The sequence below is a fragment of the Vicugna pacos genome, chromosome 10, assembly GCF_048564905.1.
Source record: "Vicugna pacos chromosome 10, VicPac4, whole genome shotgun sequence".
In the NCBI taxonomy this organism is placed as follows: Eukaryota; Metazoa; Chordata; class Mammalia; order Artiodactyla; family Camelidae; genus Vicugna; species Vicugna pacos.
The window spans coordinates 34,257,446-34,275,294 of NC_132996.1; the positions used below are offsets into that span (position 1 = coordinate 34,257,446).

At 47.7% G+C, this 17,849-nt stretch overlaps 1 protein-coding gene across 2 annotated transcripts in view; it reads right to left on the minus strand.

Moving 5' to 3' along the window:
* GALNT18 (polypeptide N-acetylgalactosaminyltransferase 18) overlaps nucleotides 1-17,849 on the minus strand; it is a 307,990-nt gene that overhangs the window by 27,257 nt on the left and 262,884 nt on the right. For both annotated transcript variants that reach the window (XM_072969508.1, XM_031681195.2), the window contains exons 8-9: nucleotides 16,221-16,358; nucleotides 11,665-11,760 (exon numbers count right to left, since the gene is read on the minus strand). In XM_072969508.1, the coding sequence (XP_072825609.1) occupies nucleotides 11,665-11,760; nucleotides 16,221-16,358 (234 nt within the window). The remainder of the gene's footprint in view (nucleotides 1-11,664; nucleotides 11,761-16,220; nucleotides 16,359-17,849) is intronic.

A 17,849-nucleotide genomic window follows, 5' to 3' on the forward strand; every position in this document is an offset into this window, starting at 1 on the left:
CTGAGCCACTTCCCCTGAGCAGGGTTCCTCAACCGTCTCCCCTCTCTAATACTTACAGACCCCCCTCTTTACTTGCAAGGCAGCCTGCAAGCTTCTTCCTCCTGAACCTCCTTCCATCCTGCCCTGGACCTTCCGAGACGGGAGTTCCCCTCCTGTAGTCCAGGGCCCACCCCACTGGCCTTGGACCCCATCCTCTCCCGTCCCTCCCCTGTCCCCACCGCAAGAACGTGGCTTCATTCTCTCCCCATCTATCAGATCCCTTTCTCTGGACTTCTTTCCATCAGTTGCAAAACATGCTCCCTTTTTGCTTTTCTTAAAAAGCATATCTTAACACACACCTGTCTTCTCTCAACCCCACTCCCCTTCTAATAGCCAGCCGCTATCTCTCCATCCTTTCACAGCAAACTCTGGGGAAGAGGAGTCTGCACTCGCCGCCTCCTCCTCCTCATTCCTTCCCTGGATGGAGGCTCTCTGGCTACCAGGTCCTCCCAGACATTCCATGACTACCAACTACATCACGGGGGATAAAATACTCCTGTGGCATCAGCTGTCCTTGTTTTCCAGGGGTCGGTGTCAAGGTGAAACTTGCCACCCTAGAAACCCCCAGGGGGATTGAGAAGGTGAGTACGGATCAGTCCATATGGTGGTCATCACTTAAAAGCCTCAAATTTTCCGTGAATTTAGGCATTCCTGTATCCAACACATATTTGTGAAGCACCTGTAATGGCCCAGGCAAACATGACTGAGTGACTCTTGAGCAGCCCAGGATATTCTGAGGCGCTAAGACACTGCAGAGACATTAATGTGTTCTGTAGCCCCATTCTCCAAGAATTAAGACCAGCAGATCCTTTTTCCTGCAGAAAGAATATTATGAAATTTTCCTTTTAAGTGTGTCCTTCACCCAAGTCGACCTCCACTCCCACACGTGTTCCAGCATTTCAAGGTGTATTTTTTGAGCAAGAAGGAAAAAAATTAAATAAAGCTGTTCTGGTGATTGATTTAGAGGGCCCAGCTCTGCTGAAATTCCCAGTATATTAACACAGTGCTAACCTCAAGGACTCCACTAAAACTTGATGCTGCCAGGACTAATGTGCAGCAATGAACAGATTTCAGAAAAAGCAGCTGGGACAAAAGCAGTGTTGTGACAATGGAGTTAGTTGGGAAAATCGAATATAAGAAGCCATTTATGCCCATGGTATATTCTGAACACGTCTACTTAGGAACTTACCTCAAATAGACAAACACATCGTTAAGCCTCCTTGATGTAAACACAATTCAGACGTCCCCACTCAATGCCACCAGCCATTCCCAAAGCCCAGAGCCCGCTTCTTACATTCCTTCTTTGTCACATTCTCAGCTAGGTGTGGTACCACCTCCTCCAGGGGCTTTTGGAAATGCATGGGGGGATACTTTGGTCCCACAATGACACTGATGGTGGCCAGGGTCCAGGGATGCTAAACACCCTGCGTTGGGTAGGAGAGTCCCACACAGTGGAGAACTGCCCCACCGCAAATGCTACCGACACCCTACTGAGAAATGGCAGCAGGGAGCAGCCCACTTCTCCGTGGCTGGTGCTTTGTGCAAAGGGCAGTGGAGCCCTCATACAGACTACAGGGAAACCTCCCTACTTCCTGCTCCAAGTGGAAGAAAGGAAGAGGAAATGTCTTTGGACAGGTGGGGATCTGCACCTGTGCTGTTCAGGAGCGGTCTCTCTCCTGAGGTGGAATGCTTGCCACTGATACTCTGCCATCGGCTTGCTGTTCTTATCCTGGGCTCTCCTGGATGCAGTTGTGCAAAACCAGCTTGACTTGGGGTGTGAGTTCCAGAAAGTTCCCGGGGGGGGGTGTCAGTATGGCCTTGCCCGTAGGAGAACCCTTCGAGTGTGAAAGTCTTTCTTGCCTGGGGTTTGGGTCAAATGGAAAGGCAGGCCAGCTTCTTTGTGCCAGCAAGACCTGGTGGCAGGAGAAGTCCCCACTCACCTTCAACCTGGGCCCATAGCAACTGGCCCTCAGCAAGCAGAAGGACCAGGGTCTGGCTTCCATCCCAGTGTGGGAGGGCACATCTTTCAAGCTCCCATCCCTGGGTCTCAATGAAAAGATACTAGGTCTGAAAGAAGGGGTACAGATCTGCCAGATGCTGTCTTGACTAGTAATAACTCATACTACTAACAAAACTATTGATTGAGGACTTGCTCTGTGCCAGGCATGGTGCTGACTGAGCCCCCTATAGGTTTCTCCATTTAGCCCTCACAAGACCTCTTTCAGATGAATGAGTTTAACTCCATGTTACAGAAGAAGGGTCAGGTGTCTGGGTTAAGGCTGGTAAAAATCCACTGACCTTATGAACAGATCCATCTGCTAACCAGAGTGCACTGAAGCTTACTCTGGGCCAGGCAGTGTGCAAGGCACCGGGGATACACTGGAGAACAAAGCAAAGTGCCTGCCCTCAAGGAGCTTACCACCTAGTGGTGGAGCAAGACCACTGCCAAGTACACAATCTATGTATACCCGCCAGCTGTGATTACAGTTACATTTATACAGGCAGTTGTCCCTCACGATCCGTGGGGAATTGGTTCCAGGACCCTGCGGATACCAAAATCCATAGATGCTCAAGTCCCTTATATAAAACAGCATGGTAAAGTCGAAGCATCGCAGGCCTGGTGTCTGTGGACTCGGCTCTGTGAGGTGACTGCACAACATGAGCTGTGATGCAGTAACAACTGAGAGCGCCTTAGACGGGGCGGTGAGGAAAGACTGCCCCTTGGCTGAGACCTGAGGATAAGCAGAGGGGAGAAGTGGGGGCTGTTAGGTATGGTGCCTTGGTCCTGGAATCCTGAGACTAGTCGACTTCCTGTGTGAAGACAGTAGCCCCAGTTCCTCAGAGGAAGTGGGAACCCCACAGGCAAGGGGCCTGTGCAGAGAGCCCTCAGGAGGCAAGAGAGCTGACTTGCCTGTGTCCTGTGCCCCAGCCCCGGGTGGAGGGGAAGGGCAGCGGCAGCTGGGTACGCATTCAGATCGCCTTGGGCCCAGGCTCTAGACCCTGCCATAAGTCTCTTCAGGGAGAAAACTGCACATCAGGCTCAGTTTTCCTTTAGATCCCAAAGAGAAGAGCATGCCTGAGGGTCGGCTAAGTCAGCTGCTCCCTCCCCTGTGGTCTCACCTCAGCCTTTATTCACCCAGTGAGGACACCCTGAACGGCTCTGAGATGCCAAGCCTTCATCACGCCACACAGTGGTGGCTTGCTGTCCTGCCTCTGTCCAGAGAACTTCCTGAGAGCAGAGGCCGCGTATCTAATGAAACCAGGGAGGCAGTCCTGAGTCACGGCTCTGAGCGTGGGCTCGCAGCTGGGCAACCTGGGTTTCGAGCCGGGCGCTACCCCTTGCTAATTGTGGGACCTGAGCACTTTCCCTAATTGCCCCGAGCCCAGTTTTCTCCCCTGTACAAATAGGGTAATAGCAATACCTACTTCCCAGGGCTCTTGAGAGTATTCATCGAGATTATACACATACAACATTTAGAAAAATGCCTGGGGACAGTAAGCAATAAAGGAAGCTGTTGTTAGCATTATCTTTAGGCAGACTGGCAAGCTCTCAAAATGGTTGAGAGACTGCCCTAATTACAACAAGATACCAACATCACCGAGCCCAGTTCTGTACCGGGGCTGCTGTCTTGTGTTTGTCATTTGTTTAAATCTCACTCCTTGCCCCCAATTTCCTGATCAGCAAGCTGAGGCTCGGGCAAGTGAAGCAACTTGTCAAAGAACACAAGAGTCAAGTTGGGTTCCAAATTCAGCCCCTCAGAACCTGGTTCAGTGGCTAGTCCCCAAGGCCAGAGGCCTGAGAAGCAAAGCTCTCCAAGAATGGACGGTGGAGGGCAGGCGGCTCAGCCTCCGCTGGGTAGTGAGCCAGAGCCTTTTTCCTCATTGCTGGCCTGCTGCGAGGCCATTAACAACTGCTCCTTCCATCCTGTGCGAGCGCAATAAAAGTCACGCAAAACTCACTGTTTACAACTCTAATTGCGGAATTTGGACATGAAGAACACATCGTGTGAAATGAATAACAAATCCAGTGACTCCCTTTCCTAGCGCGGAAGCTGAGAGAACAGCCCAAGGTTCACCATCCTTGGGGAAAGAGGAGGTCACCACTGTGGCATCAATATCTGTGTGCTGAGCCCACCCATCTGCCCCTCCCTGTGCATCCGCACCCCATACTGAGCTCCTGTGTCAGGGCTCCGGCTCTGCTCTGTGTGCAATGACTGAAAGGGAAGTGGTAATAGGGTGCTTTCCTAAAGCAGGGGGGTCCAGCTCCAGGCAGATAATCGAGGGCATGTCCAGTGGGTGTCTGTGATGGAGACGGATCCCTGTGATGGTCACCTGAGCTGTGCCCTGTGAAAGAGCCAGAGTCTAAGGAGGCAGTGCTGGGAGAGAAGGCAGCACGGGTGGTCAGCCTGCTCTTCCTGGCCTCGAGTGTTCCCTTTCTGCACCGATGGAGCGGCTGCCCTTGGGTGTGACACAGTCACACGGACCATCGTGTTCCAGGCACTGGGCGAGGTGTTGGCACATGTGGGCCATCAGAGCCCTCACAGTAATTTAGTCAAGCCTCGAGTCACAGGTCATAACATAACTGGTGTTAGAAAGATGGAGTCACTTGCCGCACTCACACATTTGGTATGGGCAGAACTGGGTCTAGAGCCCAGCCTCGCCTGATCCCCAGCTCGTGAGTGCATCAATCACTGCCCTGGTTCCCCAGCAGCAAAAACTATCCCCTCGAACCAGCCTGCACCGTGAAAGTGAGTGCGGCAGGGAGGGGCTGAGGAATGGCTGCCCCAAGGGGGAGAGGGAGGAGGGCCATCACAGGGCCAGTGGCTGCATCACCCCAGAGTCACCACTCACTCTGTCCCACAGGAATGGTGGCCGCTGGAATTGTTCAGAGCTACAGCTCAGAGGCCAATAAATTGAAAATTCACCACATGACCCAGCAATTTCACTCTTGGGTATTTACCTGAAAAAAACAAAAATACTAATTCAAAAAGATACATGCACCCCAATGTTTATAGCAGCATTATTTACAACAGCCATGATAAGGAAGCAACCTAAGTCTCCATCAACAGACGACTGGATAAAGAAGACATGGTATCTATATACTATGGAATACTACTAAAGAATGAAATAATGCCATCTGCAGCAACATGGATGGACTTGAAAGGTATTATGCTAAGTGAAACACGCCAAAGAAAGACAACTACTATATGATATCACTTACATGTGGAATATAAAAAATACAACAAACTAGTGAATATAATTTAAAAAGAAGCAGACTCACAGATACAGAGAGCAAATGAGTGGTTACCAGTGGGTAGAGGGAGGGGTGGGGCAAGATAGGGGTGGGGGAGTAAGAGGTACAAATTATTAGGTATAAAATAAGCTACCAGGATATATTGTACAACACGAGCATATAGCCACTATTTTATAATAACTGTAAATGGAGTATAACCTTTAAAAATTGTGAATCACTATATTGTACACCTATAATTTATATAATATTGCACAGCAACTATATTTCAATCAGAAAAAGAATTGTACAGTTCTTGGCATAACATAATACTCAGTGCACATTTGTTGACTGAGTAAAGGAATGTATGAGTGAGTGAATGAGTGATTGAATAAATAGAGCCTGTGGGGACATTCCATTGTTGTATGTTTTCCAGCAGAAGATGAAGGATCTGAGAATTTACCCTACTAACAAGTTAACACAAGAATCCTGGGTCAGAGACAAAGGACTTTTTTACTCTATATTTCACCATAGTCAATTTCTACTTCGGTGGAAGAGTTGATGATTTACAGAATTTTAAAAAATATAATCAAATCAGTATTTGGAAACTCTAAGAAATGTATTGTAAAGTTAAATATTAAATGCAGAAGATGTATTTAAAAAAAAAAAAGAGATCCAAAGAACCCTATCTGGATTTGTCTTTGAATAATGCAGAGCTGGAGGTGAGCAGCCAGAGCCTCAGGACTGGGTCAGGCTCCCTGCGAAACCGTAGCCCAGGCAGAGCCCTGCACTAGCAGTCCTCGGCCGACGCCTGGGCGATGCAAGCGCTCAGGAGGAGCCGTGCAGGGCACAGTTTAATCAAATCCGGGCCAGGAAACAAAGCCAGGGAAGGTTTTCAAAACCTCACAACCACTTGGTGCCTGGCATTCTTATTTATTTATAGATAAAAAACAGACAGAAGAGAAGAAGTCTGCCAAAGAGTGCAGAGAAGTGGTTGGACATTAATTCTTGGCCCACAAAGTAAAACTTTTTCAGCTGTCTCTGGGATGTTACTTGTAAGTGCTCAGTGCGCAATCACAATCCACGAGAGGCCTCGAATGCCCCACGTGTCAGCCTTGGGAGCACTGCCTGCAGGGGAGGGTGATGGCTTCATTATGACCCCAGGTGGGGATGGTGGTTTCTAGAGAGTGATCAGCAGAGAAATAAGCTCATTTTTTCATTCTTTTCTCTCCCCCTTTCCCACCCCTCACTCTGTGTGTGTGTGTGTGTGTGTCCTTCTTCTCCAGCCAATAATTTACCTTCCCATAGAAAAATCACTTTTTTCCCCCCACTTTGTCTTTTATAGTCTAGAAGACTTAGGCAAAAAGAGTCGGGGGGTCCCCCAAATCCCGTCTTGTCCCATTTTTCCTCTGATGGCCAGAGAAAGGACTCGGGGCAGCAGGATGCATCATATGAACAGTAATTATCTAAGTGTCTGCCTCCCTCTCCACACTGGGGCTCTTGCAGGTTGGCAACCGGGCAAAGCTGTCTCTGCCTTTTACAGTTCTTGGCAGAACATAATACTCAATGCACATTTGTTGACTGAGTAAAGGAGTGTATGAGTGAGTGAATGAGTGATTGATTGAATAAATAGAGCCTGTGGGGACATTCCATTGTTGTATTTTTTCCAGCAGAAGAAATTTTCCAGGTTGTTACACTAATTAAGGCTAATATTCTCAGTTATTTTGAGGATTGCTTGAAAATTTGCTGCTAATTTAAATAAAATGGTTACGTTTACTCATTAACCAATTAGCCTGCTTCCCAGCAGCTTCACCTCACTAACCTGATCAGTTACACTGGGCTTTCTCCTACCCAGGGCCTTCTCTGAGACCTGGGGATAGCACCATGCTATCAGAGTGAACTTTGTAAACAATGTTTAAGCAGAATCTCTCAAAAGGTTTCAGCACAGGTGTGAACCCGGCCCCTCTTCCCAGGCCAAGCTGCCTTTGGGTCCCCGAGGTCTTTGGGCCTCTTTGCTCTACGATACCATTCCTATCACTAGACCACGTCTGTTCTTCCAGGGAAACGAAACTTTCCAAAATGTGAGCACTTCCCGAAGGACAACTTAGCATGTGTTTGATGAATGAACAGAACTGGGGAGAGAATGCAAGCCAAAATGCAGGCATCCTTCCTAGCCTTGTCCCGGCCAGTGACCTGCGGTGTGACTCTAGCCAAGTGGCTCACATCCCCAGATGCCATTTTCCTGTTTTCTTATTTGTCAGAGGAGGAACTGATTTAGAAAATACCTACGTTTGCGTGGCAGGGACAAGGCTTCCTGGGCACGCAGAAAACCCTAACTTCCCACATCCTCTGCAGTTAGGCAGGGCCATGTGAGAGCTCTGGTGAACCGAATGTCACAGAAAGTGCCGTGAGGCACTTTACCTTGGGGACATGGAAGTCAGATTTCCAGTCACACCCTTCCCCTTTGGGGGAGTTGTGGGTTGAACTGTGTACCTAAAACATTCATATGTTGAAGTCCTAACCTCCAGTACCCCAGGTGTTGGATATTCAAAAATAGGGTCACTGCAGATGGACTTATTTAAATTAGGATGAGGTCTGGAGTGGGTGGGCCCCTAATCCAGGATGACTGGCATCCTCAGCAAAAGGGGAAATTCTGGACACAGACCAGCACACCGGGAGAGCACCATGCGAAGCTGGAGTTATGCTCCCTCCAGCCATGGAACTACCAGAAGCTGGGGAGAGAGGCCTGGAGCAGATCCTTTCCTAGCATCTTCAAAGAGACCATGGCCCTGCTGCCACCTTGGTCCTGGACTCCTAGCCTTCAGAGCTGTGAGATGATACACTTCCATTCTGCACTCCTCTGTTACAGCTGCCTTGGGAAATAATACGGGCGGAAGACCATGTAATTAGACTATGAATCCACAAGGGTACCTGAGTCACTAACGGCCTGCAAAGTCACGCCACCTTTAGCCAACTTTGTGAAAAGAGTAAGGAAATACCTAAAACCTGGAAATAAGGCAGAAAGGAGGGGAGGTTATCTGTCCTTTCAATAACACACTGGGGCATCGTCCAACAAGCCCATCCAAGAGTATGTAATTTTCCAAGAGAATATACCTGTGTTTGACTTCGCTACTTACCCTTTGATTAGTACCCAGACACTATGAAGTTAAACGTTAACTTCTAGATTTCTGCTGGGGTGGAAAAGATCACACTAAAGGCTGTCATTTTATTTCCCTGTAGGACATTAACCACTCTTATATCTAATCTACAATTTTATTCTAACATTCTTTTTTAGAAAATACTTACAGATACTGAGTGCTTTCAGTACCTGTTTAACCATCTTACTGGTTCCTTTATTAATGAGTTTTTTTTTTACATGTTCATTTTAATTTGTTTGTGTCATGTTTTACTTTTTAAATTTATTTTATTTTATTAAAAAATTTTTATTGAAGTATAGGAGGTTTATCATGATGTATTAATTTCTGCTGTACAGCATAGTGATTCAGTTATATATACATATATATATATTCCTTTTCATATTCTTTTTCATTATAGGCTATTACAAGGTATTAAATATAGTTCCCTGTGCTATTCAGTAGGACCTTGTCATTTATCTATTTTATATATAGTAGTTAGTATCTGCAAATGTTTTACTTTTTTGAATTGACAAAATTAACTTGTTTGGTTAATGCCAGTGAGGTTTGGGGATTGATTGTTATCTGGTTGATATAGGTCCTTTCTGGTTTTAAAACCCCAAATGGAAAAACTTAGAAATTTGGAAGAAGGAAACAATGAAGGGAGGGGACTCTCAAAGTCAGCAGGATGAACTTGGCCAGCTTGCAGTCCTGCCTTCTGGTCCTCCTCCTCCTTTACCGTTCTTGGTCATGCCTGGCTGAAATCCAAGGCATGCAGCTCAACCCTGCCCACACACGTAATGCCCAAGAGAGAAAAAGAGTTCAAGCCCTGGCTGGCTTTACGATGTGAGGATTAAATAATACAGAAAATTCTGACTCCATCACTAGAATGAAAACTTCATGAGGGCAGTGACTTCCGCCTGGCTCATCACTGTCTCCCAGGGCCAAGAACAGTATCTGGTGCATGATGGACTCTCATTCATTAAAGAAAAATGAAAAGGGGAATGAATTAAAAAGTCATAGAATTTCAGGGTGGGAGCACCTTTAGGGATTTCTCAGCTTAAGCCTCTACATGACATAGGAACACTTCATAACGCCCCTGGAGCCTGCCAAACTTGACTTGGACACCTCTAGTGGTGGAGAGGTCACCACTGCCTGAGCCAATGACTAGGAAGAATTTCCCGATACTCAGCAAAAATCTGTGTGCTTATAATTTTGGAAGTTTCATGTCTCTCTTAAATCTGCTCCTCTCCAAGCTAACCAATTCCCATTCTTAAGGACATTGCCTTGAGTCTCTTTACCAATCTGTAATAATTAGACAATATTTAGTAAGCAATGACTGTGTACCAGGTTTGTTGTCTAAATGTTTTAGGTGCATCAATTTATTTAATTTCTCTAGTGACCCTATGAGGTAGGTACTACTATAATCTCTACTTATAGGTAATGAAATTGAGCACAAGGAAATTGTGGTACCTACCCAGGGAACCAGGTTTTAGTAAGTGGTACGGCTGGGATTTGAACCCAGGTAGTCTGGTTCTTGATCACTATACCTGATCATTTGCCTCTCAATATTTTCAGGCTTCCTTATTCCCTTTCCTTGCTATGTAAGGACACAGTGAGAAGAAGACCATTTGTAAACTAGAAAGAGAGTTCTCAGTAGAAGCCAACTCAGAAGGCACTTTACTCTTGGATTTTCAGCCTCAGAACTGTGAGAAAATAAATCTCTGTTGTTTGAGCCACCCAGCCTTTGACATTTGTTATGGAAGCCCCAGCAGACTAATACAGGCAGTGTCTGCTAAAGGTGAACATATGTCAACACTATGACTCAGTAATTTGATTCCTGGGTATATATCTAAAAGAAATGAGTACATATGTACACCAAAAGACATGGATAAAGACGTTCATAGCAGCAGTATTCATAATACTCCCAACCTGGCAATAGCCCAACTGTATATCAATAGTAGAATATATAGTGAATGTGGTATATTTATAAGATGGAATATTACATAGTAATAAAAATGAACAAATTACAACTACCTGTAACAGCATGGATGTACTTTACAGATATAATGATGAAAGAAAGATGCCAACATGAGAAAGAATATGCCCTATGATCCTATTTACAGAAAAGCCAAAATCAAGCAATAATGTTTGTTCTTGACCTGGGTGCTGGTTCCATGGGTATGTTTGCTCTGATAATTCATTAATCTGTACAGTTATAATTTGTCTATTTTCTATATATATGTTAAACATCAATAAAAGGTTACATAAAAATAGTCACCGATTAAAAATGTCACATTATTCTAAGAATGGAGAATGAGTTACTATACTATGCAGTGTGGGGATAGTGTGATCTGACTGATCAGTCAGTGATGTCACAGCAGCCTGGCCCACAGAAAAGGACAAAGTGGTGCAGATCACAGTGGACAATCACTGGGAAGTCTCAGTACACCGAGTGACGCACACATCACAACATCCTTCAGTTGTGTGTTTAGGCAGGAAACAACTCTTTAAAACACTAAACAGCAATTGCACAAACATACACATCTTCTACACTAAAATGTCTTTTTGAAAATCATTGAACACTTCTAGAGGTAAGACAAGTAAACTCTGAAAATGCCAAGTGATAATGCGTCAGTCTCTGGCACTCTTGGTCAATGACTGTCCATTGTACTCGAATGAATAAACCATTTCTCTTGCCAGTGTCTTAACATCCTATTTGGATACCTAAAGCCTAGATTATGAGTGGGGAATTTTAGGAGGATAACTTACTTTCCTAGTAGCTGCCCTTTATTCCCCACTGGAAGGTCAGAAGAGCTAGAAAGGATCTCATGCCTATACATTTTGGTATCAGCTATGATCTACTCAAGGGCAGAGCCTGAAGTCTCTGAAAGGACTCTGAGAAGTCAGGGAGCCTGGGGAAACCCTTGGGCTCCCTTCTTCGGGGGAAAGTCATGGCTGCCAGAGCCAGGACTATAATTTACCCACAGTCTCCCCAAAGAAGGCAGGTGTTCCTCTTTAGAGATGCATCATCTCCCTTGCTCCCCACCCCAGAGGATCCTGGCATCCCAGCATCTGTTCTTCAGACTCCTTTGGCGCATGGCAGGTATGACTCACTTTTTCACTCATGAGGATACTTCCTAATGAAAAACTCCCAGGGCCCCTGGGCCCAGAGTAGCCATGATGGACTTGAGCTTTTCCTTCCCCACACCAGACACACATGTGCACACCCCTGGCACGGGGAGCTCTCAGAGCACTCACCTGGGGCGTCATCCCATGGCAGATGTACACAATAGGAACATTCTCTGTGTCTGGACCCTGATCAAGACACAAGTCAGTCTTCAGAGAGTTCTGCAGCTGAACATCAGAGGACAGGTGGCCACAGCAAAGAAAAAGGAACAGAGAAACCAATGCATTAAGTCAGGATAAACAAACATTCCACTGAGACAGGTTCCACTTCCATAATCAACCCAAGGCCCCTTGACTACTATGGAAACCAACAAACACCAGCTTTTGCCGTGTACAAAATGCTGAGGGAAGACCAGCCTCCTTTGAAGGAGACGCATTTGGATGTTATTAAACAGCAAGCTAGGTTTGGGGAATTGAGACAGTCTAGGTAAAAATATAAGATACACACACACACACACACACACACACACACACACACACAAAATGGTGCTAGATTTTTCACCCCTTCCATGTGTACAAGGGTTGGCACAATGGCCTTCAGAATTCCCTGGACAGAAGTCTTTGCTCTTAAGTGTTGGGGGAAGTATGCAACGTGTCAGCTGTTTTTGGACCTGGGGCGAACTTTAGGATCAGATTTTCTCTGCTTCCTGCAGACACAGCCATTTGGCCAGGCTCCAGCAGACGCCCAGCTGATGAGGGTTCTCTAGAGTGGGAGGTCTGGTGGGAGAATAAGAGGGGAGGGGGCCAGAGTGGGAGCAGGAGAAGGGAGAGTTATCGCTTATACTCATCTACAAGCACATGGCAATGAGCAGAACAGACGTCTAGGTGCCATGAACCAATGTCTTACCATGTCTAGGTAGGAAAGCCAATATTCGATGTCCCCTTCTGGCTTAAGCCCACTCTCAGCCCTTGGAAAGAGCAGCTTACAGTCCCCTGGGTTCCCAAAGCCAGCCTCTGACTGAGGGGTGGGTGAAAGTGTCTTTTGATAAGGTCCTCCCGCCCCCCATTAAGCAGGTGGTCTGTTGAGGACGTTGGGGGAGACAGACTGAGATGGAATCCTGGCTCCAGCTGTGGGCTTGGACAAAGCAACATCACTCCTGGTCTGCTTCCTTCTCTCTCAAACAGGGATAATAACAGTGCCAACCTCACAGGTCTGTGGATTAACTGAAACAATGTCTACAAGTGCTCAGCACACGGCCTGGCAGACAGGAAACGTGCAATAACTTAGCTGCTATCATTACTGCCAGGAACTTCCTGAAAGCCGTTCAGGGAAACTAGCTTTTATGAGTGCACCTATGTGCCAGGTACATGAAGACATGCTTTCTCTGTGTTATCCCACCTAATCCTCAAAACAACTCAGCCCGGTTGGTAATAATCTCTCTCTTATTGTCTCTTTCCTATAACACAGGAAGTGTGTCAGAGGACGAAGCTCCGCCTCCCCTCTCAGTCTGTGCTGCTGTTCCCACTGCACAGACCCGCTGCTTGGCCTTCTCTTTGCCTGACTGAATCCCCCTCTTCCTGTGGTTCTCAGCATCTCTGTCACTCTGGAAGCCTCTCCTGACCCACGTCTGGGAGTGAGGCGGCCGCACCTCCACCTCTCTGACTGCAGCTCTTATGCACTGTATTCCTGTCACTTCTTCACTTGCCTGTCCCCTCTCTGAGTCACCAGACCAGGTCTCGGGCTTTCTCACTGCCTGTGACGTGGGCCAGCCCCCACGTACCTAGGGCACCATGTTTACCCTCCACGGTGACCAGTAAGTGCACGTGGGATGACTGAATGAAGAAAGTGAGCACGTGAAGCAACGACATCAGAGCTGGACAAGCGGCAGAGCTGGGGTCTGCCTGTCTCCAAAGCCCAAGTTCTTTCCATCATGCAAACAGAGACAATCCTGAGACTGTGCGAGACGCCCCGTGACGTGATGGGACTATATCCTTTAAAGTTTTGTAAACTGTGGAGGTCACACTGTCATTAAATAGCAACGCTAATTTTCAGAAGCCAGGGATGCCTGTTTCCAGCTGCTACTCCATCTCTACTGTCAGCACCAGAGCTAGACCTATCCAAAGCCGTGTGGTCTCCCAGACCCCGAGCTCAGTGATCCCGGGGATGCCCGTGCCCACACAGTGGGGCCCCCGGCCTTCTGCCTGCAGGAGGTATTAATGGCACCTGTTTCTAGATTAATGGGCTGGGTTATACAGGCTTGCAAGTGGCCTGATCGAGAGTCCCGGTGGGTTATGAGACCTGAGCAATGCAGTCTAGGCATGAGATGGAAGGAAAAGAAAGAAAAAAGACACCTTCCCCAGAGAAGACATCTGGTCTCTCCATTACAAAAAAAAAAAAAAAAAAAAAATCACCAGGAAGACAGCTTCAGCCCCAGAGAGCCTCTTACTCGTGTGCTGCATCCTGCCTCGCCCACTGTCACCCTGCTTTCCCCATTAAGAGCTCATTCCGCCCCTTGACAAGCAAGTGTGTCTCTGCTCATGTAAGAGCCCAGCCCGTGGAGGAGGGAGGATGGGGGGAGGCGCGGGCCGGGCCCTGAACAGCGGCTGGCAGATGAACAGGGGGTGGGCGACCTCCGCCAGCCTCAGGAACGGCTGACACGGCTCAGCCCTCTGGGATGATGAGTGGACGGCTTTTCAGCACAACAGAGTGGGAACAGCCCCAGCTGTGGATGTGGACAGATCCAGGTCACAGTCTGGATAGCTGCTCACTATCGGACAAACCCAAGTTTCTGGGTGTGGTGGTGAGGGGGCTACAGGGTAAACCTGCTGTATGTGTTCATAAGATGAGACCCTTTTGCTTGGAAGACAAGGTGCCTTTGTCTGTGACCCAGAATTGCAATGGCTGCGTGCATGCACCTCCACTGTTACGGCTCTCCCTGCCTCTTGGGCTAGGTTTGGCTAATAGCATCTAGCTATAGCTGATAGCTTGGTGAGACCATGAATCCAAAAGCTTGCCCTGGCTCCCAGAAGTCTGGGGACAGGAATTTTTCTGGAGCCACAGTAGCACAGCTAATCTCTTTGGACTGGGTCCAATGGTGGCCAAGCAACCCATACAACTTGCTATGGACACCAGGAGCAGCTGTGTCCTCAGGACAGTTCTGGAGAGTCAGATGAGCCTGATGGGCACCTCACAGTCCAGTGTGTTTCCATGGTGATGACAGGTCAGAGCTGGGCAGCGCCAGCTGAGGAGTTTTAAATACCAGCCTGAGACATGGAGAGGCAAGAGACTACTAAGTGGTTCCCTAAGGACATATTAACCACGCCATGGGGACTCTTGTGGGAGGATATGACCCCCTCCTACAGGCGGGCCTCCAGGACAACAGAGCCCCTGAGGGTGAGTGGGAAGGAAGGAGTTTCTGGGAACTCGGCTGTGTCTCCTTGAGAATCCTAGGATGTTAGAGATGGGAACACTGAGGCTGATCGTTCCACAAGGATTCTTCCCCTCCCAGGCTGACGCTGTGCCCATCGCATTCATGCGAGACAGGCCTTGAACTCGGTTCTGACCACAGGTCATCAAAGGAAGAGACCTCGGGTCTGCCTTCAAGTTTTCATCCTAGGATATCAAAAAGGTCTGAGGGGACACTCTCCAAAGGGAGGAATCAGAGTGAGAGCAGAAGCTGATGTTTTAGACTCAGTCTTACTGTTGATTACCTGTGTGAACAAGGGCAAGTTGCTTTGCCTCTCTGTTTCCCCATCCGTAACACAGCAGGGGCGGGGGTAAGCTAGGTAGCCCCAAGGGGTAGTTTTGAGGGCTTAAATGTTGTCAAAATCTTTATGTGTTCAGTCAGCAAAAACCAAGTGAGATATCCAAAAATCAATCAGGTATTTAGAATCCCTTAAGAGTTGTGTGGTCCTGGGGATACTGGAAGAATGAGAGAGTCTATCATGTTCAAAGTTAACCTTAGACACAAAATACATTTATACATTTTAGACTTTCTTCTACCCTATGAGGACAGTGTTATTTTACTTCCACTTAACATATGAAGAAACTAAGGCCCATAGACATTCAGACACTTGCCCAGGAAGTGGCAGGTCAAGGTTAGAACCAGGTCCATCTGGATCCTAACCCTCTGCTCTGCCCTTCGGTCTTGCTGTCTTCACTGGGGGGAGCTGCTCGGTGCCAAGCAACAGGCGGTACTAAAACATCCCTCAAAATACAGTGAAGCCAAGAAGGTCGTATTTCCCAGAACTCCTTTCCTGGAGGCTCTGTGTGAGTGGAGGGCACAGCCCCTGGGGTGGGGGAGGCATGCGGGCTGGTTGATGGAACCTCAGGCACCCAAGCTGGGGCAACAGTGGGTGCTTGTAACGTTGCTTTGCAATCTTAACCTAACTGCAGGTTTTTGTTTTATTAAGTGAAATATGAAGGTTTGGGGCTAGAACTGAATTGCTCTGGACTATAAAGGAAAGACTAAACATTTCTCTCAAGGGAATGGAGAGGTTTGTGCTGAGAAAGCATTCGCTGCCTCAACGCCTCACTTGCGGCTCCAGAAACCAGCCTCTTGTTCATGGGTGTACCGCAGGTCCCCTACGGGAGGCCAGGAGGCTCGTGCCCCCTCTGGCTCTCTACACCTCTCTCTGGTCCTGTTCTCTCTGTGCCTGGATGAAACCCCGAGGAACTGGCTCCTTACCACCCCGTAGGCAATGATGTCCGAGTACATCCTCATCTCTGGGTACACGCTGACCAGGTACCACCGGAAAGTCTTGCACTGCAGCTGTTTTCTCAGGGCCTTCCTTGCCGTGATGTCCCCGATGTCGATTCCTGAGTCCTGCACAGGGATGCAAGTGCACACATGCAGCCACCACCAGGGCACAGCATCTCCCCGAACCTCCCCAACCACGGTTCTGGTAAAGGGACGATCTGGCTTTACTCCCTAACTCCTGCCTTTCCCCACAAGTACCTTGGCCCCATAACCGTCCCCATTTGGTCTGAGACGTGAGATCAGCATTGATGGGGACGGTCATCACAGGCCATTGAAAATAGAGATGCCAAATCCTTATATTTTAAACTGATAGAAACAAAAAGCTGTAGTCTGGGTGGAAGTGAAAGAAATGGGAAGAATACAGTCTGAGTAAGGTTCTCCCTCCCTCAGAAGAGAAGATGAGAGACTCTTGAGCTGCGGGGGGAGAGGGAGAGGGAAGGTGAAGTGATGCCAGCTCTAATGCTATTCCTAGTAAACGTCAGCTAAGGCTTCTGTAACACCACATGCTGGGCTCTCTTCTGTACAGGACAGGCATATATATATTTATATTTATTTACTTATATTTATATATGTATATTGTCCCATTTAAACCTATGAGGTAGCACAATATAATCCTCATTTTACAGATAAGGAGTTGAGGTAAAGGTTCAGTGGCCTCTTGGGTGACTTGCCCAAAGTCCCACAGCTAATAAATGGTGAAGCTGAGAGCTGAACCCAATCAGCCTGGGTCAGGAGTTTGCGCTTTTAACCTTACCCTGGGCATTTGCAAAAGCCTGCCCTTCTAAATCCTAAGACTAAGTCCCTGTGGGACAAGTAGCGTCTCTCTTTAAGCCTGGGACGCTTAGCATAGACAGTACTGTGCCCCTCACTTGCCAGGTGTAGCAGGGAGGTGGCCCCTGAGCCATCGAGGTGTAGCAGGCAAGCAGTAGTCACAGAGACATGGATGTGTCCTTGAGTGAGAGCGAGAGAGAAGCCCCCATGTTTCTAGTGGTCCTGAGCAGAGGGGAAGCCCTGGGTCTGCACCCCAGCTGTTGAGCAGGGTACCGAATCAGCTGAGAAAGAGCTGAGAAAGAGCTGATGCCACAGCAGAGGGTAGGAGGGGACCCCCTCAGCTAGGGATCAGCTGGAGACTGGTGACACCTCAGAGGATGACACCATGGAGCCAGGGACCAGATGGGGCACATGGTATCTCATAAGACACCAGCCCAGAGCAGAGACAGAAGAAGACGGGGAAGCACAGCTCTCTGCCACTGATGCTGTGGTCCACGTGCTGGCAGTGCGAATCATGCCCTGGTTCTACTATCAACTCTGGGATCAAGTTACTGGAGTTGGGAAAATACTGAATGACAGCTGAAGTCTGAAATGTCTGAGGAAAACCACAAAGATGGCTGTTGCATGTATCTGGACAAAAACACATTTTTTGATATCAGACAACAGGGACTTAAGTAAAAACAAAATGTAGATATAGAAGAAATACATTTATTTTTGCCCACCAGAGTTCAGATAATATAAAAATTTGAACCTGCCACAGCCTGAAGGTTTAACTTTCAGACTCTG